A 20,173-nucleotide genomic window follows, 5' to 3' on the forward strand; every position below is an offset into this window, starting at 1 on the left:
CCTCTGTTCACGGGATTTCCCAGGCAGGAATACTGGAGTGAGTTGCCATTTCTTTCTCCAGGGTATCTTCCAGATCTAGGGATCAAACCTGAGTTTCCTGCGTTGACAGGTGGATTCTTTACCACTGAGCCATCAAGGAAGCCCTCCTGGGGATCCCAAGCGTGCATCTAATCTGATAAATCAGGAGTTGAGACAACAATGACCCATAACAGCCTTGGGTCATGCTTCCAAGGTAGCGCTATTGGGGTTTCTGTGTTCTCAGCCAGGGGAATACAGTCTGCTTCCTTGCACATCACCAGTCAAAGATTTCAGAGATTAGGTAATTTCTGAATAAAGTAAGTGACACTCAGAAAGGCCTTGTGCAGTCACACACCTACAGTGGGCAAAAAGCAGGCCGTGAGAGCCCTGACTGGCAGAACGCACAGCCTTGCAGGTCAGCGCAGTGAAAGTGCATGCCAGTGAGACAGAAGGGCTGAAAGTGGACGTCCTGCCTGCCTACTCGGTGTTCTTTCCATCAAAAGTCATGCAGATTCCCAGGGCAACCACTGACAGGCAGGCGTTAGACTAAGCTGGCAAACAAGGCCACATCCCTCCATGCAACTTTATGATGGGCTGTTCTCTGCCTCGGGATCCAGAGGTGATTTAGTTTTTAGCTCAGAAAACAAAGAGCTGAAGATAAAAACATTTCAGTTATGTAAAAAATCAAAAGTGTTTCCAAGGGCTTCACCAATGTCACCCACACATTTCAAGGGCTGGCCTGAGGCTGTAACTTCCTCCATGGCTGGAGCTGCAACTCACCGAGATTGATACGCATCCTGAATGCCTATTTCCACTCCCAAAGACACACTAAGAGGGGACACGGTGGGCTGTTTTCCCTCACAGCACCGACATACAGAATCAACACTTGAGCACTAATAAAGGATCTCCAAACAGTGATTTTCCACTTGGGTCTGCAGGTGCAAGTGTGCTGAGCACCCAGAGGATGCATCTGTGCCCACGTGGGTAGCACTGGTCTCTCTCTGAGTTCCTGGAGGTGCCATCTGGGCATTCAGCTAGCAATTCTCTACCTGGGTAATGAACATGGCAGCCCACGCTCAACATATAAAGTAACTCCCCCAAACCACAAGGGACCTTCTCTACCTCATTCAAAAAGAAATCACACAGCCCAAGAAGTGGAGGGCTGACTAAATGACAGCATTCTCTTCTCATGCCTGGTTCACACCCTCCCATCCCCAATGGTACAACAATAACTCTTATGTAGTCCAGTTTTATTGATGCTCCTTTAAAATCTGAGGCTCTCCGCCAAATATGCTGACTCAAAATTTTGGTAAATTCCAAACAACTCTGAATTCAATGCCCAATACAACTTATGGGCAAAAAGGAGGTGGTGAGAATCCGGACTAGCAGAACACAGAGCCTTGCAGGTCAGTGCAACAGAAGTGAATGCAGGCTAGGTGCAGCAATTGAGGGAAACGACCTGCTCATTCAGACAAGGGTAGAACCTAACAGAATTATCGTGTGAATTATTGAGCATTTTGAGCTAGTTTTTAAAGAAAGAGTAAGGCTGTGCACCCACAACAAAGGAAATAAAGCAAGAGAGGTAGGAACTGATAGTCGCAGAAAACCATTTCAAACCAAGTGAGATCAGGCTTTAAGCCAGGCAAATTTCAATTTGACAGGTGGTACCACCACTTACTACCACTGTGTCTCTCTAAACCCCAATTCGAGGAAATATGAGGATATGCAAAATGAGGATAATAGTCCTCACTCTCAGGGCTGTTATGAGGATTGCATGTTCTTGTCTGGCCCATGAAACATACCCACTGTTAAAAAGAACATAAAGTATACTTTTCCAGCATCATTCTTAAAGACCACATAGTACTCTGTTGAACAGATGGACTTCAGTATTGACTGACTCCCACTTATTGGGCTCTACTCTGTTTTTAAATGTATTGATGTTTTCAACTACATTGAGATGAACGTCCTTGGACATAAGTCTTCAGGCACTTATACAATGATTTCCTTAAAAGAAATGTTGAGAATCAGAATTGTGGAACCAAAGCAGAGATGGTGTTGTTCAGTCGCTAAATCCTGTCCAACTCTTTGTGACCCCATTTGTCCGCAGCAGGCACGCTTCCCTATCCATCACCAACTCCCGGAGTTTACTCAAACTCATGTCCACTGAGTCAATGATGCCATCCAACCATCTCATCCTTTGTCGCCCCCTCCTCCTCCTGCCCTCAATCCTTCCCAGCATCAGGGTCTTTTCCAATGAGTTGAGTCCTCCAAAGAAGAGGGATAGATTACCAAAATCATTCTCCAGAAACCTTACACCACACCTTGCTCTCCAACTAGCACTACAGCCACTTTGAAATTATTTTTAACCGCTCTCACTCCCTGGGATGCAGCCGTGAGCCCCTCCGGACACCCTGCGCTTCTTTCCACTGTTTTCCGAGGCGCGCGGTGCCCGGGCCTCACCTCTCAGCAGCGGCGGTGGCCGCGGCGCTCATGGCGAAGTGGCGGATGGCGCTCTCCTCCACGTACTTCTGCTCCCACTTGGTCATGTCGGCCTCCAGCGCCAGGATGCGCTCCTCCTTCTCCCTCACAAGTTCCATGAGCGCTGGGGCGTTGTACTCCGGCAGGCTGGCCGGCTGGCTGTTGCCATGTTTCTGGAGAAGCGGAAGAAATAACACCTCGATGCTGAACCGGGCTGCAAAGCAGACCGCATGTAGGCAGAGCTTCCCTGGGAAGCGCGCGCGGTTCACGCAGGTCCTGCAGCGCGTTTCACACGCATCCGCACGCCCTTGCCTCCTCTCCAGCACAGGAGACCCTAACGGGTGGATCCCCACACTGTCAACCCCTATATCCGGTTCCTCTAGCTCATTTAATTCTCCTGGAACTCTACCAAAGGCACAACATGATCCCAATTTTGCAGACGGGAAAACTAAGCTGTTGAGGAAGCTTGAATGCACTGTTCTGTGTCTCTAAGGCTATTCTTAAGCAGGTTCAGGATTTAAACCAGAAATCTGTCTGGCTACATTCAGCTTCACCTGTCAGGAAGTGCCTTTGTCCAGTTGATTTATCCCAAGAGTAAGAACAAGAAAGAAGACTGGGTCTCAGGGTCTAGGGCATTTTCTCTAGAGTTCAAGGAAGTGATTCAGCTGCTTGCTTTCCCTGAGGCTGGGAGTCAGAAGGGAGGCACAGGAAGTGGGAGTGAGATGCCCTAAGGCAGCAGCTCTCAACCTTTCTGGCATGGGGACTGGTTTCCTGGAAGACAACCACAGACTGGGGGTGGGGCAGGGGGAAGATGATTTCCGGATGATTCAAGCACAATAATTTATTGTGCACTTTATTTCTATTATTATTACATCAGCTCCACCTCAGATTATCAGGCATTAGATCCCAGTGGCTTGAGACCCCTGCCTTGAGGGCATGCTTGCCCAGCCTCACCGCTGGCATCTGGGAAACAGAAATTAACACCTACCCTACGTGGAAGCCGGGTAATCAAATAGGACAGCTATGAAAGCACTTAATACACTTTAAGGGGCTAAACAAAGTGCTACCAGAAAACCTCTGATGCAAATCAAGCTCATTTCCCAACCCCTTCTCTCCATCTGGGTCTATAAGAGAGCCACCTCTCAGTTTCTGTCCAAATCCCTTGTGTTGCATCTCAGGCTGGTGACCTGCTTGGGTTAAGAGCTATCTGAGCAAATACATGCATTTCAACACTCAAGTGTTCAGAGATAGCACAATCTAATGGGTAAGTATGTTGGCCAGAAAAATATACGAAGAGTCAGGCAGGCCAGCTTCTGCTGCCTGTTCAGCTAGTCACCAAATATTTACTAAGCATGCACTCTGTACAGGGGGTACCACAAGGAACAGTGCAGAGAAAATCTTTGCCCTCAATGTGTTCACCTGGGAGAAATGCCCTAATTAGCAACTTGATCTTGAAATGGTCTCTCAGTTGCCCTGGACCTCATTTTGCTCTTCAAGGATATTTCCCCTAGACTTTCCTGGTGGCACAGTGGATAGGAATCTGCCTGCCAATGCAGGGGACACAGGTTCAATCCCTGGTCCTGGGAGATTCCACATGGCATGGAGCAACTAATCCTGTGCACCACAATGATTGAGTCTCTGCTCTAGAGCCTGAGAGCCACAGCTACTGACCCCATGTGCTGCAGCTACTGAAGACCACGCGCCTAGAGCCTGTGCTTCACAACAAGAGAAGCCATCCCAACGAGAAACCCACGCACCACAACCAAGAGTGGCCCTCACTCATTGCAACTAGAGAAAGTCTGTGCACTGCAATGAAGATCCAGTGCAACCAAAGCAAAAATAAGTCAGTACATTTTTAAAAAAGAGAATATTTCCCCTTCTCTCTTCTACCTCCTAAGACCACCTGAGCTCTGTTCAAGAAAGAGAAGATTGTGAGTTCTAAAAATTTTAATTTTCCTTCCCTTTTTACCGTTACTCTATTTCACTTTCTTCCACTTCTAATGATGCTTGAGTACTACACTTGGCCTCCCAAAGTAGAGGGAGATGACTTCTAAAAAAAGAATCTGTTCGTGGAGAGCTGCTATTTCCTCCTGGTCCTAGCGTCTTGACCTATCTTCGTCTTTCCTCTTCTCAGTCCAGCCACATTTGTCACTTTTTATTTCAGTGGCATTGGAAAAGTTGGAGCAGTTTGATCAAATGACTCTGAAGGTAATGATGAGAAAAAACAGCAATGATAGTTATTCTTCCTTCATTAGTTGCTAAGTGTCAATCACTGTAAGGATTTTGTGCAGATTCTCTTATTTGTAATTACAAGTATATGGTAAGTATAATTTATGTGCCCCATTTTAGAGACAAGGAAGTGAAGGCGCAGACAGATTACTTTTTCAATAGGAGAAGGCAGGATTCAACACTGGTCAGCCTAACCTCAGAGTCCATATTCTGATCTGATCTACGATTCCATGCCACTCTGCTCACCTCCAGTCTAACCATCCTTCTGGAAGGTTCCAGGGCACCTTGCAGGGATAATGGAGCTCATCTGGGGCTCGGTGTTGTTAGAGGGTTGGGTGGAGAGAGTCAGCAGTGTCTTGGCATGTATCTAAAGGCAGAGCCCTTCTGCGGGGTAGTTGATTCAAAAGTGCTCTAAGTTGTTCTTTCAATCGTCCTTTCCAGAATGACTCTCTATGGGGAAGGTGGGCAGTGTGACCTTACTGCTTTGTTGAAGAGAGAGATGACCGGGAGCTTTATTTCTTTTGTGTAACCTCAGTATGCCTTCTGATAGGGTCAGATAAATACTTGAGTGGCACTAGGGTGAAGGAGCAGGGTGCAGCATGGGCTGCCTACATCCCAGGTGGGCAGATGTGTGAGCTCCTCACAGTGAATGAGGAGGAAGCGGATCAGAGTATGAGTTCCTTGGGTGACCCCGCACTCCAGAGTGGATGCTGGTCATCCCTGCTGAGGGTCAACAGAACTGTGATCACTACACTTATTCACAGACTCCAGGCAGGAATCGGACCAATCTATATAGTATCTGCCACATGGAACTATTAAAATCCCAAGGTGTTCTGGTGGATTTCTTTGTGACAACATTTTTGCCTTTTCTGGTTATAGAATAACGTATGTGAAGTGTTAGTTGGTAAGTCGTGTCCAACTCTTTGCGACCCCATGGACTGTAGCCTGCCAGGCTTCTCTGTCCATGGGATTCTCCAGGCAAGAATACTGGAGTGAGTTGCCATTCCCTTCTCCAGGGGATCTTCCTAACCCAGGGGTTGAACCTGGGTCTCCTGCATTGCAGGCAGATTCTTTACTGTCTGACCCACTAGGGAGTATGCTCACTGGTAAAATGAGAGAATGAAGCATTAAAGGAAAAAATTAAAAAAAAATTATCTTTTTAATGAGTAGGGAAAAGTAGGGAAACCCTCAAGTGTCTTTCATAATAGAGGAGACAGATTAACACTCTCATTAAAAAAACAACAAAAAAACCCCTGGAATATTAATGTAAAGAAATGCTGGGCAATTCTGTTTAAAGATTGTTTCCCCTTTCTCTGGTCTCATGTCAGCCACACACAGCTGGGGTCTGCTATCCCCTCCAAAGACAAGTCCAAACTATAAGCCGCATAATACTCGAAGAGTCCCAATTCTGAACCTTCCGTCCTCCCAGTACGTGCATGCAAAGCCAAGTGGCTTCAGTCATGTCCGACTTTTTGCAACCCACTGGACCCACCAGGCTCCTCTGTCTTTGGGATTCTCCAGGCAAGAATACTGGAGTGGGTTGCCATGCCCTCCTCCAGGGGATATTCCCAACCCAGGGACGGAACCTGTGTCTCTAACATCTCCTGCGTCGGCAGGTGGGTTCTTTACCACTAGCACCACCGGGAAGCCCTCTGTCCTCCCCAGGTAGCCTAAATCTGGCAGCTGACTTTATGTACAGCAGGAATGTTGTGTTTGCTCGTCTAAGGAAAAAATGGATGTGAGTACGCAAGGGTCTAAGTGTACATATGGGAACGGGCCTCTGTGGCAATAGAGATATTTTCCAAATGATGTTAACTTCACATTTCTTCTGGATATATAACAAGGATAATGGAGTTGAGTCTGGTTTCTTTCTTTCCTCTTTTATTTTTTTCTTTAAGAAAAAGACATCGTGCAAAACTAAATGTTGATAATGTACAGGAAGATATTCTTATACATTTCAGATAAGAAATTGGTACATTTACTTTGTAGAGTGATTTGGCAATATCTAGCAATGTTTAGCATATGCATTTGCTATCCAGAAATTCCATTTTTAGGTATATCCTCTTGGGAAACTCTCACATTCTTTAGCAAGGAGACATATAAAAAGGCAGCTCACTATAGTAGTCTATAACAGCAATACCACTGACAAAAATCCCGAGAGTAATCAGTGGGGGAGAGATGGTTGAGAATACACAGAGGAGCTGAAATGAAGAGTCTGGTTTCACGGCACTCAAAATAGAAGATCCAGGGATAAGTAATTTAACTGTAGGGTGTGGGTGGCACATTAACTGGAAAGGAACATTCTTTTTTGCTCTAAGTACTGAGTTGTGCCTATTCTGTCAGCCAGAAACTCATAAATACCCACCAGGTGCCAGCACAGTACCAGAAAGCCTGGCACCAGAGAGCCTACCCTTCAGTTGGGAAGCTTAAGATCTCAATAACCGAGCAACAGAGAACAGCCGAAGGGTGGGGAATGTGGCACAGGTTAGATAGATCGGAGACAGACTCAGTTCTTCCTAAGAAGCCAAGTTGGTGGGGGCCTGGGTGGGCCTCTGAATTTTCCGGGCAATCTTGCCAACATGTCCATTTCCAGCCAAGTACACATGTGCAGAGGGAGCTGTGTGCACTGCCACGAGAAAGGGCTGAACTGGCCTGAGCATATGCTTTCAAGCATTTTCAAGTGTTTCAACCATAACCACTATGCGCTGTCCACTAGACAATTCCATGGAGCCTTGTCTCATGTTTCCCTGGTTCCAAACTTACAGCACACCCTTCACCAGCTGCACAGAGGACTGGGCCCACAGCGCTGGCCGATGATATGCCAGAAGCCCCTGACCAGCCTGTAAACGGGTCTGGCCCAGCTGGTGGATGTCTGCCCTTGTCGAGGCCCACATGGACCCTGGGCTGGGGTGTTTTCATCTGAGCTTGTTCATAGCTGCATTACAGGAACAGCTGTTACCAGGAGAAACCGGGAGCGGCAGAAGGACTAAGCGCCTATGGCCAAAACTAGCTTTTCGGGATAGTCCTGACTCCTTTTGTCCTTTACCTCTGAAAACTCACTGATGGTCATGTCCTCCTTATTTCATCCCCATTCTAGGTCCCCCCCACCTCGACTCCCACCATATCTACCCCCTTGAAGACACTAATAGCCATTTAAGCTGGCTTTCCTGACTTTGACACCTGTCCGTCCAGCCCCTCTTCTGACACCACTGGAGAGCTCCTCCCTTGATCCTACAGGGGTGGGGGCGGGGGGCGGGGAATCCACTTTCCCAACCTGAGCAAACGCCCTCCACAAACTGGCAGTTGCCACCTGACCAGCCAGCTCCTTGGGCACGCTCCCCCAGCTGTCCTGGACTCACCGCGTGTCTCACACCTCTCTCCTCTATGCACTGAACTCCTCTATCTCTGATGCTTCCTGCAGAATGGCCAACAAACTCATCTCTCCAAGTGCTACTCAAAGTCATCTTCTGTGAAGTCGTGTATACTTGCATTCCCCCATGCCCAGCCCCCAAGGGTCACCTACTTCTTTCTGTAAGGACCTCTGTCCCTCCAAGGGAGTGGACTGATTGCTCCACTGGCTGGACCTCCGAGCACAGACGCTCTCACCAGCCTTGAGCTCCAAACGCAGAGCGCAGCCCGCAGGCAGCAGGCACCCCGCTTCACGCATGCGCCCCGCTCCACGCATGCGCCACCCCGCCCCGCCCCGCCCCGCCCCGCCCCGCCCCTCACCTGCTGGGTCCTCAGGGCGTCCAGCTCCCTCTCCAGCCAGGTGCGCAGCCTCCGCTCCATCTGCTCGCGCTTCTCACACGCTGACTGCAGCTGGGTCAGGGCCTGCTGCAGCTTCTCGACTTTCTCCACATATGCCTGCTTCTCTCGGAGCTGAGCAGAGTAAAAAGGAGCACGGGATTTAGACTGTGATCCTTGAAGCTGGAGTGGAGGTGAGGGCGGGGTGAGGGGGAGAGAAGGTCAGAGTACCTGGAGATGCTGTCCTTTCCTCACTCCTATACCTAAGCCGTGCTGAAACAGAAAAGATTTAGGCCAAGGCCAGCAGTTACACCTAAAACGGCTGGGATATTCTGAACTGAAGACCCTAAGAAGTCACCTGCTTTCAGTCATTCACAGAGCTCTGAGCTCAATCCTTGGTTATTGCTTAGTACTTACAGCATGTACGGGCATTGGAAATGAGGTTAATAAAGAATTTTTAAGTGTCATGAGGAAATGATTATTCTATAATGTTAACTGAAAAATCTAGAATCAAAAGTTATATACAACATCATCACAACTATGTCTATCATCAATGTATGAAAAAAGACTGAAAGGAAATGAAAGCATTGTGTTTACCTGTATAGCAGAAAAAATAATTTCTCGTCTTCTTTCTTCTGTATTTTTCAAATTTTCTATAAGTATCAATTACTATCGTAACAGAGAGATTGTGTCTGTATGAATATATGCATGTGTATCCATTTGTGTATGTGTGAATAAGTATAAATATTTCTTATTGTAGATATTTGGAAGTAACTTTCTCCTAAAGATTTCAGAGCCCTTTACGGATGAATAGCTGACAGCCCTGGAGAGAAGGATGGGGCTAATGAACATGCAAACCACACAATAACTGAGGAGAAACAGATTAAGGTAAAAATGATTTATGTAAATGTCATGTCAGGTATGAATTTAGAACCATCAATCAACAGCTTCAAATTCTTACCCTCAGAGTTTGTTTTCTCCCAATTAGGCGTCTGGTCCATGTTCATAAATTCCAGGCACATTTCTAACTTGCTGGGGATTGGCTGGGGCCAAAAATCAGACTGAGGCATTTATCTGGTCCTGGGTGAGTAGACACCAGATGCTACTTCCTGTCACTCTGCACCTCAGTGTACAGACGCTTGGCAGGTGGTTCAGATCCTGAGTTCAACCCGACTGCACTGGCAACATGCTAGTGGAATATGCTAGTGATTAAAGTACTTGCTCACTGCGAAGGTCGGTGTCTGACTTCAGCAGGCAGTCCTGCCGTGACCAGTGCCTGTGTCCTAGCCAAAGCCACTGCGATAAAGAAAGGAGAGGCTTCTGACCTTTTGCAGGGAGTGCAGACAGCAACAGCCTTTTCCACACCTGCTCTTGGGCTTAGTTTTCCTCTGGCTTTTCCTTCACTGTGACTTTGGTTGCTTGAGGACCTACTGACTGCAGGTTCCTGTGCTAGAACAGCCTCATCTGATAGAATATTTTGTGAGTACTGTTCATATACCACTTACCATGTCCTGGATTGTATACTGTTTTGAGTGTGTAGCCCCTAAAATACTAAGATAAGTGCCACAAGATCTGTCTCCCTGGGGCAGAGTGTGCAGTATGTCCCCAAGGCTTGGGACAGTATCTGCCATCCAGTTCAGTAAATATTTGTTAAATGAATGAATTAATATTAACTCTAACTGCAGGATTTCTAAAGACATGGTTCACTCTCATTCACCCTTGTAATAGCCCTAAGCCCAGCAAGGAGTATGTAATGATGAGGGTGATTAGTCATAACCGTAATTAATCACCCAACATTTTGCAAGCACAGCATGCCAAGCCTTGTGCTTTATATGCAGTATCTCGTTTAATCTGCCCAATGACAGTAAAGAAGGTAAAGTCTTACTATCTCGATTTAACAGATGAGAAAACTGAGGACTGAATAGGTTAGTGATTCACTCAAAGTTACACAGCTGATTTACCCATCCTGGGGTCAGGATTCTAACTCACGTCTTCTGCCTTTAGAGTCCAAGCACTTAAGCATTGTGGAAAGTTACGGTAAGCCCTCAGTGTGAGCCATCTGAACTGAGTTAACACCCTTCTTTAATAAGAACAAGAAGGGATCCTGGAAGCCAGACACATGAGACATTTTGGAGAAGTTATGTACAATCAGTCGAGGAAAGATCTTATAAATATAATGACAAGGGAAGATCCATAGTGGTGATTATAAAGAACCTGTCTTCAAGGAGTTCACAACTTTGGCTTTAACAGAAATATTAAATAAAAAGGTTAAAAATAATCATTTTTCTTCACTCCACACATGGAGATGGGCCCTTGAGAAATGATCTTAGTTATTATGGATAATGAGTCCCAGCCTCCATTGCTCAAAGCGGGCCTCCGGTCCTTCAGGGGTTAAGGTTACCTTCTGTAGCAAATGATTTCCTATTTAATGAGCTGCTTGGTGGTGACAGGGAAAACTCTGGGGCTGTTGCCTGAGATAACTCATGCTAGCATTAAAACTAGCAGGGACATCCCTGGTAGTCGAGTGGTTAAAATGCCACACTTCCACTGCAGGGGGCATGGGTTTGATCCCCAGTTGGAGAACTAAGATCCCACATGCCACATGATGTGGCCAAAAAATAGGGGGAGAAAAAGAAAATTAAGTATAAGTTGCTAGAAAAAAATTGTGGGGTTTAACAGATGGGCCTAGACAATGTATTAAAAGAGCAGAGACATCACTTTGCTGACAAAGGTCCACATAGTCAAAGCTATGGTTTTTCCAGTAGTTAAGTACAGATGTGAGATCTGGACCATAAAGAAGGCCAAAGAAGTGATGCTTTTGAATTGTGATGCTGAAGAAGACTCTTGAGAGTCTCCTGGATGACAAGGATATCAAATCAGTCAATTCTAAAGGAGATCAACCCTGAGTATTCACCGGAAGGACTGATGCTGAAGCTCCAATACTTTGGCCATTTAATGGGAAGAGCCGATGCACTGGGAAAGACTGGTGCTAGGAAAGATTAAGGGCAGGAGGAGAAGGGGGTGGCAGAGGAGGAGATGGTTATATAGCATCACCAACTCAATGGACAGGAATTTGAGCAAACTTCAGGAGATGGTGGAGGACAGAGGAGCCTGGTGTGTTGCAGTCCATGGGGTTGCAAAGAGTCAGACATGACTGAGCAACTGAAAAACAACAAGTAGTACTAACTTAACAATCTTTGCCTTTAACTGCTCAGGCTTGAAGTTGAAGTTTGCCGAGACACTCGAGTCCCTTGGCACCAGGAGATGTTTTTGGAAGGAACAGTTTTTCATTTTCAACAAGAATAAAAGCACTTAAATTAATAACAATACTGCATCCTGTGTGTCAAGCACCAACTGGGCTCTGGTGGAGCATATTTCAGTCCTGTGTCTCTCTGACTTCTAGTTCCTGCTCTCCACAGCAGGTCTGTTCAACTCAGCCCCACCACACAGGGGCTTGTGCAGCCAGCTTCTCTGTGCTGCGGTATCTACAGCCTGGATCCTGGAACTGGGGCCTCAGGAGTGGTCATTCTCCTTCCCTGGTCAGGCTTAAAGGAAAAGTGCTTCCCTGGTGGTTCAGATGGTAAAGAATCTGCCTGCAATGTGAGAGGCCTGGGTTCGATCCCTGGATCAGGAAGATCCCCCTGGAGGAGGGTATGGCACTCCAGTATCCACTCCAGTATCCTTGCCTGGAGAAGTCTATGGACAGAGGAGCTTGGTGGGCTAAGGTCCTTGGGGTTTCAAAGAGTCAGTCACAACTAAGAGATGAATGCTTTTACTTTCTACTTCTCAAAACTTCACCTAAAGGCTTGATTTCATCAAAAAAGCACTAAACTCATAATGCTTGAGCAGCATCAATATTTCCTAGACTGGGGCGTTGGGGGGGGGGCGGGCGGTGGTCATTGCTAACTGAGCCAACTTCTAAAAACTGGAGACAGGTTTGCTGAATACCATTCCTACCCCACCCAGTCATAAGACTGGGCCTTTTTTACGCACGGGAGAACCCAAAGATACAACACTTGAACTGTTTTCTTAATTGAGTCTCCTTTCTGCACAGGCACCAGTGGTTCCCAGTCCTTCCATTTATTTCCAGCCCCTGGACACCTGCCAGGTGGTGGGCGGCAGCCTGGGTTTATCGCTGAGACTGAGCTCTTTGCTGACGTATTCACCACTGCCTCTCATCCTTTGCCCGACTCTGGGGTGGATAAACTCTGTTTTTACTCATTTTTATTTGAGAGGTCGCCTACATTGCTCCCCTGGAGTTGGCTCTGGTTAAAGTTGCTGGGTTAGGAAACAGACATGGAGGCCCTTGGGGCTCTGGGCACCACCCCTTGTACCCCCCAATTCCCCTGCGGGCTCACCTCCTCTTCCAGCTTGATGACCCTGGCCTGGGCGTTGCTCAGAGCCTGGTCTAGGATCTCGATGTGTCTCCGGTGGTCCTCACTCGCGGTCCGCACTGCCGCCAACTCCATCTCTAACTTCTCCTTTTCCTTCAGGAATTCCTTGTCTAGAAGGGAGACAGGAACAAAACGAGCTCTATCAGAAAGCACTCCCCGTCTGGGCTCCCCGCCAGTCTACATCTGGCAAGAATTAGGAGTTGAAAAACATGCACAAAGTGGAGGCTGGAACTACTGCTTCTGCTTCTTGTTCATAGGGGTGGTGTGTAAGGCAAGGATTTTCTTAAAAACCACTGTTAACTCTAGATATATTCCAGGTCACAGCTCCAGAGATGCACAGCACACACAGATCTAGTGAGCCCCTATTCTCAGGTGTTCATTTCTGCACAACATTTGCTTTAAGCCTTCAAATTAACCTTGGGCCAATGATTTCCTTTTCGGCTCACAAGCTCCCCACTTCTAACTTCCAAACCAGTGATGGAAAGGCAGGCAATACTAATGATAACACTAACACTCCCGTTCACTGAAAAATAAACCCCGGTCCAGGAGGTTCAGCTTTCGCTCTGAGGCCAGGCAGCAGAGGGGAGCTTCAACCCAGGCCTCCAGTCTCTGGCTGGGTCCTCGTCCATGTAACTGAGCTTCACCTTTTCTCTTGGTTCTGTTCATGAGAGGAAAAGCAAAGTGGTCTGGATGTGTGCAAACAGCCTTCCTCTCCTCCACTGATGCTGTAACTGAGGGTGATCACATCTCTCCGCATGTGGCGCGCAAAGGGCACCTCCCCCTTGCCGCTCCCACCTGGCTCTCCCACAGCCTCGCCCGCCGTTTGACAAGCAGACAGGGCCCATGGTGTCATGAGGTCAGTATTTTTTATGGAAAACATGTCTCCTGTTACAAAGCAATGCAGGCACACCTCAGAGATGCTATGGGTTCTACTCCAGGCCATAATAAAGCAAGTCACATAAATTTTTTTGGTTTCCCAGTGCATATAAAAGTTATGGGCTCCCCAGGTGGCAGTATTGGTAAGGAACCTGCCTGCCAATGCAGGAGACGTAAGAGATGCAGATTCGATCCCTGGGTCCAGTAGATCTTAGATTATATTGTAGTCTACCAAGCATGCAACGGGCTTCCCAGTGGATAAAGAATCCGCCTGCAATGCAGGAGCCCAGGTGACGTGGGTTCAATACCTGGATTGGGAAGATCCCCTGGAGTACAGAAGGGCAACCCACTCCAGTATTCTTGCCTGGAGAATCCCAAGCACAGAAGAGCCTGTCGGGCTACAGTCCACAGGATCCCAAGGAGTCGGACACAACCGAAGCAACTGAGCACAGCACAAGCGTGCAGTAATAGGACTGTGACTAAAAAACAATCCTCATACTTTAATTAAAATATACTTTATTGCTAAAAAAGGCCAAAACAAAACAGTACTGTCAAAGATCATTGATCACGTTACCATGACAAGTATGATAATAATGAAAAAGTCTGAGATATTGTGAGATTTACCAAAACATAACATAGGGACTGGAGTAGATACTTTTAGAAAAACGGCACCAAGAGACTTACTCAAAGGTTTGTAACTACAAACCTTTAATTTGGGGGGGGGGGGAAGGCAACCAAACAAAGTGCAATAAAATGAGACATGTCTGTATATTTTATTTTTAAAGTAACTTAGAATATTTAGATATGTTGTTTATAATATGGAGAAACTTGAATGGACTTAATGTGTAAAATTAAGGGATTGGTTAAATAAAATACAGTAAACCCTACAATAGAATAGGATGCTGCCATTAAAACTAAATAAGAGACTATTAGTGATGAGGAAAAAAATCTTCATTGTTGAAAAAAGGTGGCTACAAAACCCTGTGCATACTCTTCGATAGTTGCAGAAAACAGGGCATTTAACAGCAACAACAATAGTTACAAATTGACTTCTTCATATATGGGATTTTTAAAAGTATCATTGATATCAATTTCTCATTTAAATGATTTCTTCTCTGCAATCACCTTCTGTGTTTTTTCAGTCTTTTAACTTTATTGAGGCTTTCAATGGCTAAGTCAAAGATCTCTCTTGGTAAATGTCACACAGAATCTGAAAATATGTTTGTCATTTTCAAATATCTTTTGATATTGATTTCTAATATAATTCCACAGTGATAAGAGAACAGACTCTGTATGATTTCAATATCTTTAGATCATAAATTTCTTCACCTTGTTTTATGTCCCTGGATATGTTCCAATGTCTCCTAGTTTAGAGTCTATGGGAACTTGAGTAGAATTTGTATCCTACTGTTGTGTGAAAAATATATATATCTTAATTATGTTGAACTGTTTCATTGTGCTTTCAGGTCCACTATATCCTACTTCTATATATTCATTCTATTACTTTTTGAGAGTTTAATACTGAAACTCCAACTAAAAATCTTAATTTTCTACTTAAAAAATAATTGTAACATATAGTGGAACTATATGTAACCTTGTTCTGTATTTTTCAAGTCTCCTATAAATGTGTTATCATAATTTCATAATTTAAAATATAAAAAAGAGAGGAAAAAAAAAGAAATTGATTTCTCTGTGCCCACATACTCAAATGCCTCATACTGGTTATCTAGTCCTCCTAGCAAACCAAACTGAAACACTAAGAACCAAAGTCTAGAAGCTGTACAAGCTTGTGATAGTGGTTTCATTCATTCATGATTTCCTTGGATAGCCACTCATTCATTTAGCACAGTTATCAAACATCAAGGACTGGTCTTACAGGCACTGAAGCAGTAGAAGGAATGCCGCTTGTAAGGAGAAGGGAAAATGTGGTTCTGAACATAGGGCGAAGACATTTTAGGGCTGCTTATTGTTGTTCATTTGCTCTGTTGTGTCCAACTCTTTGAGACCCCATGGACTACAACACGTCAGGCTTCCCTGTCCATCACCAACTCCTGGAGCCTACTCAAACTAATGTCCATTGAGTCGGTGATGCCATCCAACCGTCTCATCCTCTGCTGTCCCCTTCTCTTCCTGCCCTCAGTCTTTCCCAGCATCAGGGTCTTTTCAAATGAGTCAGTTCGTCGTATCAGGTGGCCAAAATATTGGAGCTTCAACCTCAGCATCAGTCCTTCCAATGAATATTCAGGACTGATTTCCTTTAGGATTAACTGATTTGATCTCCTTGTAAAGGGACTCTCAAAAGTCTTCCCCAACACCACAGTTCAAAAGCATCAATCCTTCGGCTAATACTCAGTAAATAACTCACAATTTTAAAGCCAGGAGGAATCACAGGAAATATCACCATCCAGTTCTGCCCCCTTTGCTTAACACGTGAGGAGAGGGAAGCCCGGGAGCAAAGGCACTTGCCCAGCGTGCCCGCCAGCTGGGGCAGAGCCAGGGACAAAGGCCGGTCTCCTGACGGCTGCTGTGATGTCCTTCCCGCCTGACTGCACTGCCCTTGCCCCGTGAGCTTATGTCAAGGGAATCAGCCTACAATGGAACAGCTTCAGAATGGATAGAATGAATGAGCAGACTTGTAAAGAGAGCGCTGGCTGAGATGGCGAGAAATAATGGCATCTCTCAAAAACAAAGTGAGGCCATTAACATCCTGACCCAGAAAAGAGCATTACTTTTCAGCTCCCATATCCCACTGCAACGACCAACTGCCTTCTCCCTTTCAGTGGCATGAGATGCTACTTCTGAAACTTCCTTCCCCGTGCATGCAAGAGGCCTAAACAAATGGGCCAGAAGCTCTGGGCATCCCCATCCACAGCCCCAGGCGGACCAGAGCATTTCACACCTTCTGTGCAAAATTACTGACATTTGAGCACTAGCTCCCTGGGTTTGGACAACATCTGAACAGGCATGGTGCCCACTGGCCTTGTCCAGGCTCTGGAGGGCACCCAGGGGTTAGTTTCTCAGCAGGCAGACCTGGGGATGCACCACTGGATTTCAGAGTTTCTGCTTGGTTATCAACCTAAGCTTAACACTTTCTGTCTTTGTTGAGGGCAAAGACACCTCAGGTTTGACAAAAGGCAAAGTGTAGAAGCCACAACTAGAGCTTCTTGCAGTTTGCAAGTTGATCACAAACACTGCCTTGTCACAATGACACTATGACAACTCCTTGGATTTCTGGAGTAATGAATACTCCTCCCTTCCCCCGACACATACAATTCCAGTTTTTGCTATTCCCTTGATTGGCAGTATCAAACTGTGGATAGGGGATGGACTTTGGCATCTGAAAGAGCTGGATTCAAATCCCAGGTTCACCACTTTTCAGCTTTGAGGCCTTGGGCAAGGAATAACCTCTTTGAGTCTCAGCACCTTCATCTATCAAATGGGAAAGATAAAAGCTACATCATGGAATTGTTGTGATGAGTCTGTTGACAAAGATGAGGCAGATAAAGACTAAAAGGACAGAAACAGATAGATCTTTATCTCTTTAGGTCATTATTGAGCCTAGACCATTGCCTGGCTCAGTAAGTGTTGTTGAATGAATAAATGAATGAACGAATCTCTACTGGGTGCCAAGTTCACTGCCAACAGTAAAATAAATGGCAGCTCTCGTTAGCAGTTAGCATTTGGCCTCCTTGGGGTCTCCTGACAGCCTTTGCTATGCAGCGGTCCACTTCACCTCTGAAGCCACCACTCATCAGATGGCTGGTACTGACCTTGAAGTTCTCTGGCTCCCTTCTTCTGCCCAGGCTCCCTGAATCTCACAGTTGGCACATCAGGACAAAGATGTGGGTACTGGCGGGGAGACTGCATTAGCTCTGGAATTCCTGGGTTCAGACATCTCTGCCCTGAGTTTGATGACCTTAAACTTCAGGCTGAAGCAATGTTAATGTCATTCACACTGGCTCAGAACTCCTTGTCCATTGATAGGAAGTGCTCCCATTTTAAAGACAATGTTCATGACAACTCGTGTTTGTGAATGGCTACTGTGTCCCAGGAATGGTGACTTACATTATTCCCTTTCATTATTCCATTCATGATCTCTCCTTTCAGCTTACTCTACGAGGGAGGCACTGTTAGGATTCCCATTTTCCAGTGGAGAATGAGTAATGTGCCCACAGAGGTGATGCTCGTCAGTAGGAGAGCCAGAACCCTCACCACACCTCTGTAATGCACGTTCACAGGCAAAGTGCCTCATGTCTCCGCTGTACAAGCATGAGGGGTGAAGACCTCCGGGATGACAGAACAGGAGGTTTGGGAGAGCATCATCGCTACCAGCTCATCATGGCACAGGTTTAAGTATGTCACGGGTCATATCATCATCTCAATATACGGCAACTGATACTACACGTGTATCTTTTTGCAAATATTAATTAAGTATTTGCTATGTGGAGGATTCAGAGTACTGGACAAAAGCATGAACCTTTTTCCTTTTAATTAACTTTTACTGGAGCATAGTTGTCTTATAATTTTTTTTTAAACACTTTAAACTTTTTATGTTGTATTGGAGCATAGCCGATTAGCAATGTTGTAGTTTCAGGCGAAGAGTGAAGGGACTCAGCCATACATATACATGTATCCATTCTCCCCCAAATCCCACTCCCATGCAGGCTGCCACATAACACTCAACAGAGTTCCATGTGCTATACAATAAGATTTTGTTGGTTATCCATTTCAAATGTAGCAGTGTATACATGATCTTCCCAAAGTCTCTAACTATCCCTTCCCCTTTGGAAACAATAAGTTCATTTTCTAAGTCTGTGAGTCTCTTTCTGTTTTGTAAATAAGCTTATTTGTACCATTTCTTTTTATATCCCACATATAAGAGATACCATATGATATGTCTTTTTCTCTGATTTGCTTCACTCAGTATGACACTCTCTAGGCCCATCCATGTTGCCGCAAATGGCATTATTTCCTTCTTTTCAATGGCAGAGTAATATGCCATTATAAACAGGTACCGCATCTTCTTTATCTATTCCCCTGTCAATGGACGTTTAGGTAAACAGTAAACAGTATGTTTACTGGTAAACAGTGCTGCAATGAACACTGAGGTGCACATATCCTTTCGGATCATGTTTTTCTCCGGGTATAAAAGCACAAATCTAATATCAAGTTTCCTATACAGCTTTGTGACTCAGAATAAATGAACATCTTTGTGCCTCAGTTTCCTTGTCTTTAAGGTAAGGATCCTACTCACCTACTCACCAACAGTACTTATTTCAAAATGCATATATGCATACAGCAAATATAAACTATGACATGCTAAGGCTATTCTTCTTGTCCAGCAAGTGTGATAAATTCTCAGGCTACAAGGTGAGTAGGCCAGAGCACCCTGCTCTTAGTCGGGTGGGAAGAGAGGCAGGGACACAGGCAAAGGCCCTGGGACCAGCTGCTCTAAGAGATGGTGGCACAGTTTCTATGACAACACAGGGAGGACCCTTGCTGCAAACCCAGGGTAGGAGGAAGAGGGGCTGCCAAGGCAGTGAGCCTACGTGGTGGGGTCACCGTGCCCCTTAATCCCCTGGAGACACTTCAGATGTCAGGGCCATCTGAAAAAGTCATCTCTTGGGGGATGCCAAGGGTGAGTCCTATAAGTGAAACCATCTCATAGGAAGGTCCCTGCAGTTTACTAGTGAAGCCCCTCGGGATGGATCTTGAGAAAGACCAGCCTCACATTAAACTTCTGGTCGAGCTCCAAGGTATATACTGAGAATTCTTAGAACAGGCAAGTTGACACAAGGGAACTCATGCCCAGAATGGTCTGTTTACTCAGTGGATATGAATTACCCTCGACTGTGTGGAGTGGGGCGTTGTTTAGCCTGATGGCTCCAGTCCCATTTACACAGAGGCTGTCTGCGCGCACACTGTTGACTCTGGAAACCACAGCGATGGCGTGGGCTTTGTAGCCGGCCGACCTGGTACGATCCTGGCACCTTCACAGGCTGGCTCACTTTGAACACGTGACTTCCCCTGTTCAGACTCCATCTCCTCCGATGCAACTAAGAAGGGATTTTGCAGGAATGTTGTGAGGATTAAAATGACGACCTAGGTGGTACTAGTGGTAAAGAATCCAGCTGCCCATGCAGGAGACATAAGAGCCACGGGTTCGCTCCCTGGGTTGGGAAGATCCCTGGAGAAGGGACTGGCAACCCACTCCAGTATTCTTGCCTGGAGAATCCCATGGACAGAGGAGCCTGGCAGGCTACAGTCCGTAGGGATGCACAGAGTCGGCCATGACTGAAGCGACTTAGCACATAAAATACCTACCGTGGGGCTTGGCATTTAACAGACACTTAATAAACAACAAGAGCTGAGACGCATGACACTGGTGCTTCTCCTGCCCCAGGAACTGTGCCTTCAGCTTTACCACACAACCT

General features: G+C 46.0%; 1 protein-coding gene and 1 long non-coding RNA gene across 21 annotated transcripts in view; one reads left to right on the forward strand and one right to left on the reverse strand.

Annotated features, from left to right (window-relative positions):
• The window catches only part of AMOTL1 (angiomotin like 1), a 199,060-nt gene that overhangs the window by 20,212 nt on the left and 158,675 nt on the right, over positions 1-20,173 (reverse strand). For all 20 annotated transcript variants that reach the window (XM_086338982.1, XM_086338993.1, XM_086338985.1 and 17 more), the window contains 3 exons: positions 12,828-12,973; positions 8,455-8,604; positions 2,479-2,669 (listed from right to left, as the gene is read on the reverse strand). In XM_086338982.1, coding sequence (XP_086195108.1) covers positions 2,479-2,669; positions 8,455-8,604; positions 12,828-12,973 — 487 coding nt within the window. The remainder of the gene's footprint in view (positions 1-2,478; positions 2,670-8,454; positions 8,605-12,827; positions 12,974-20,173) is intronic.
• LOC147357357 (uncharacterized) lies at positions 8,527-11,793 on the forward strand. Its single transcript, XR_015141794.1, has 3 exons — positions 8,527-8,663; positions 9,230-9,357; positions 11,685-11,793. It is a non-coding gene; the product is annotated as an uncharacterized LOC147357357 (long non-coding RNA).

The sequence above is a fragment of the Bos grunniens genome, chromosome 15 (genome assembly GCF_055505025.1).
Source record: "Bos grunniens cultivar Pamir isolate PY7600 chromosome 15, Bosgru_T2T1.0, whole genome shotgun sequence".
Classification (NCBI taxonomy): domain Eukaryota; kingdom Metazoa; phylum Chordata; class Mammalia; order Artiodactyla; family Bovidae; genus Bos; species Bos grunniens.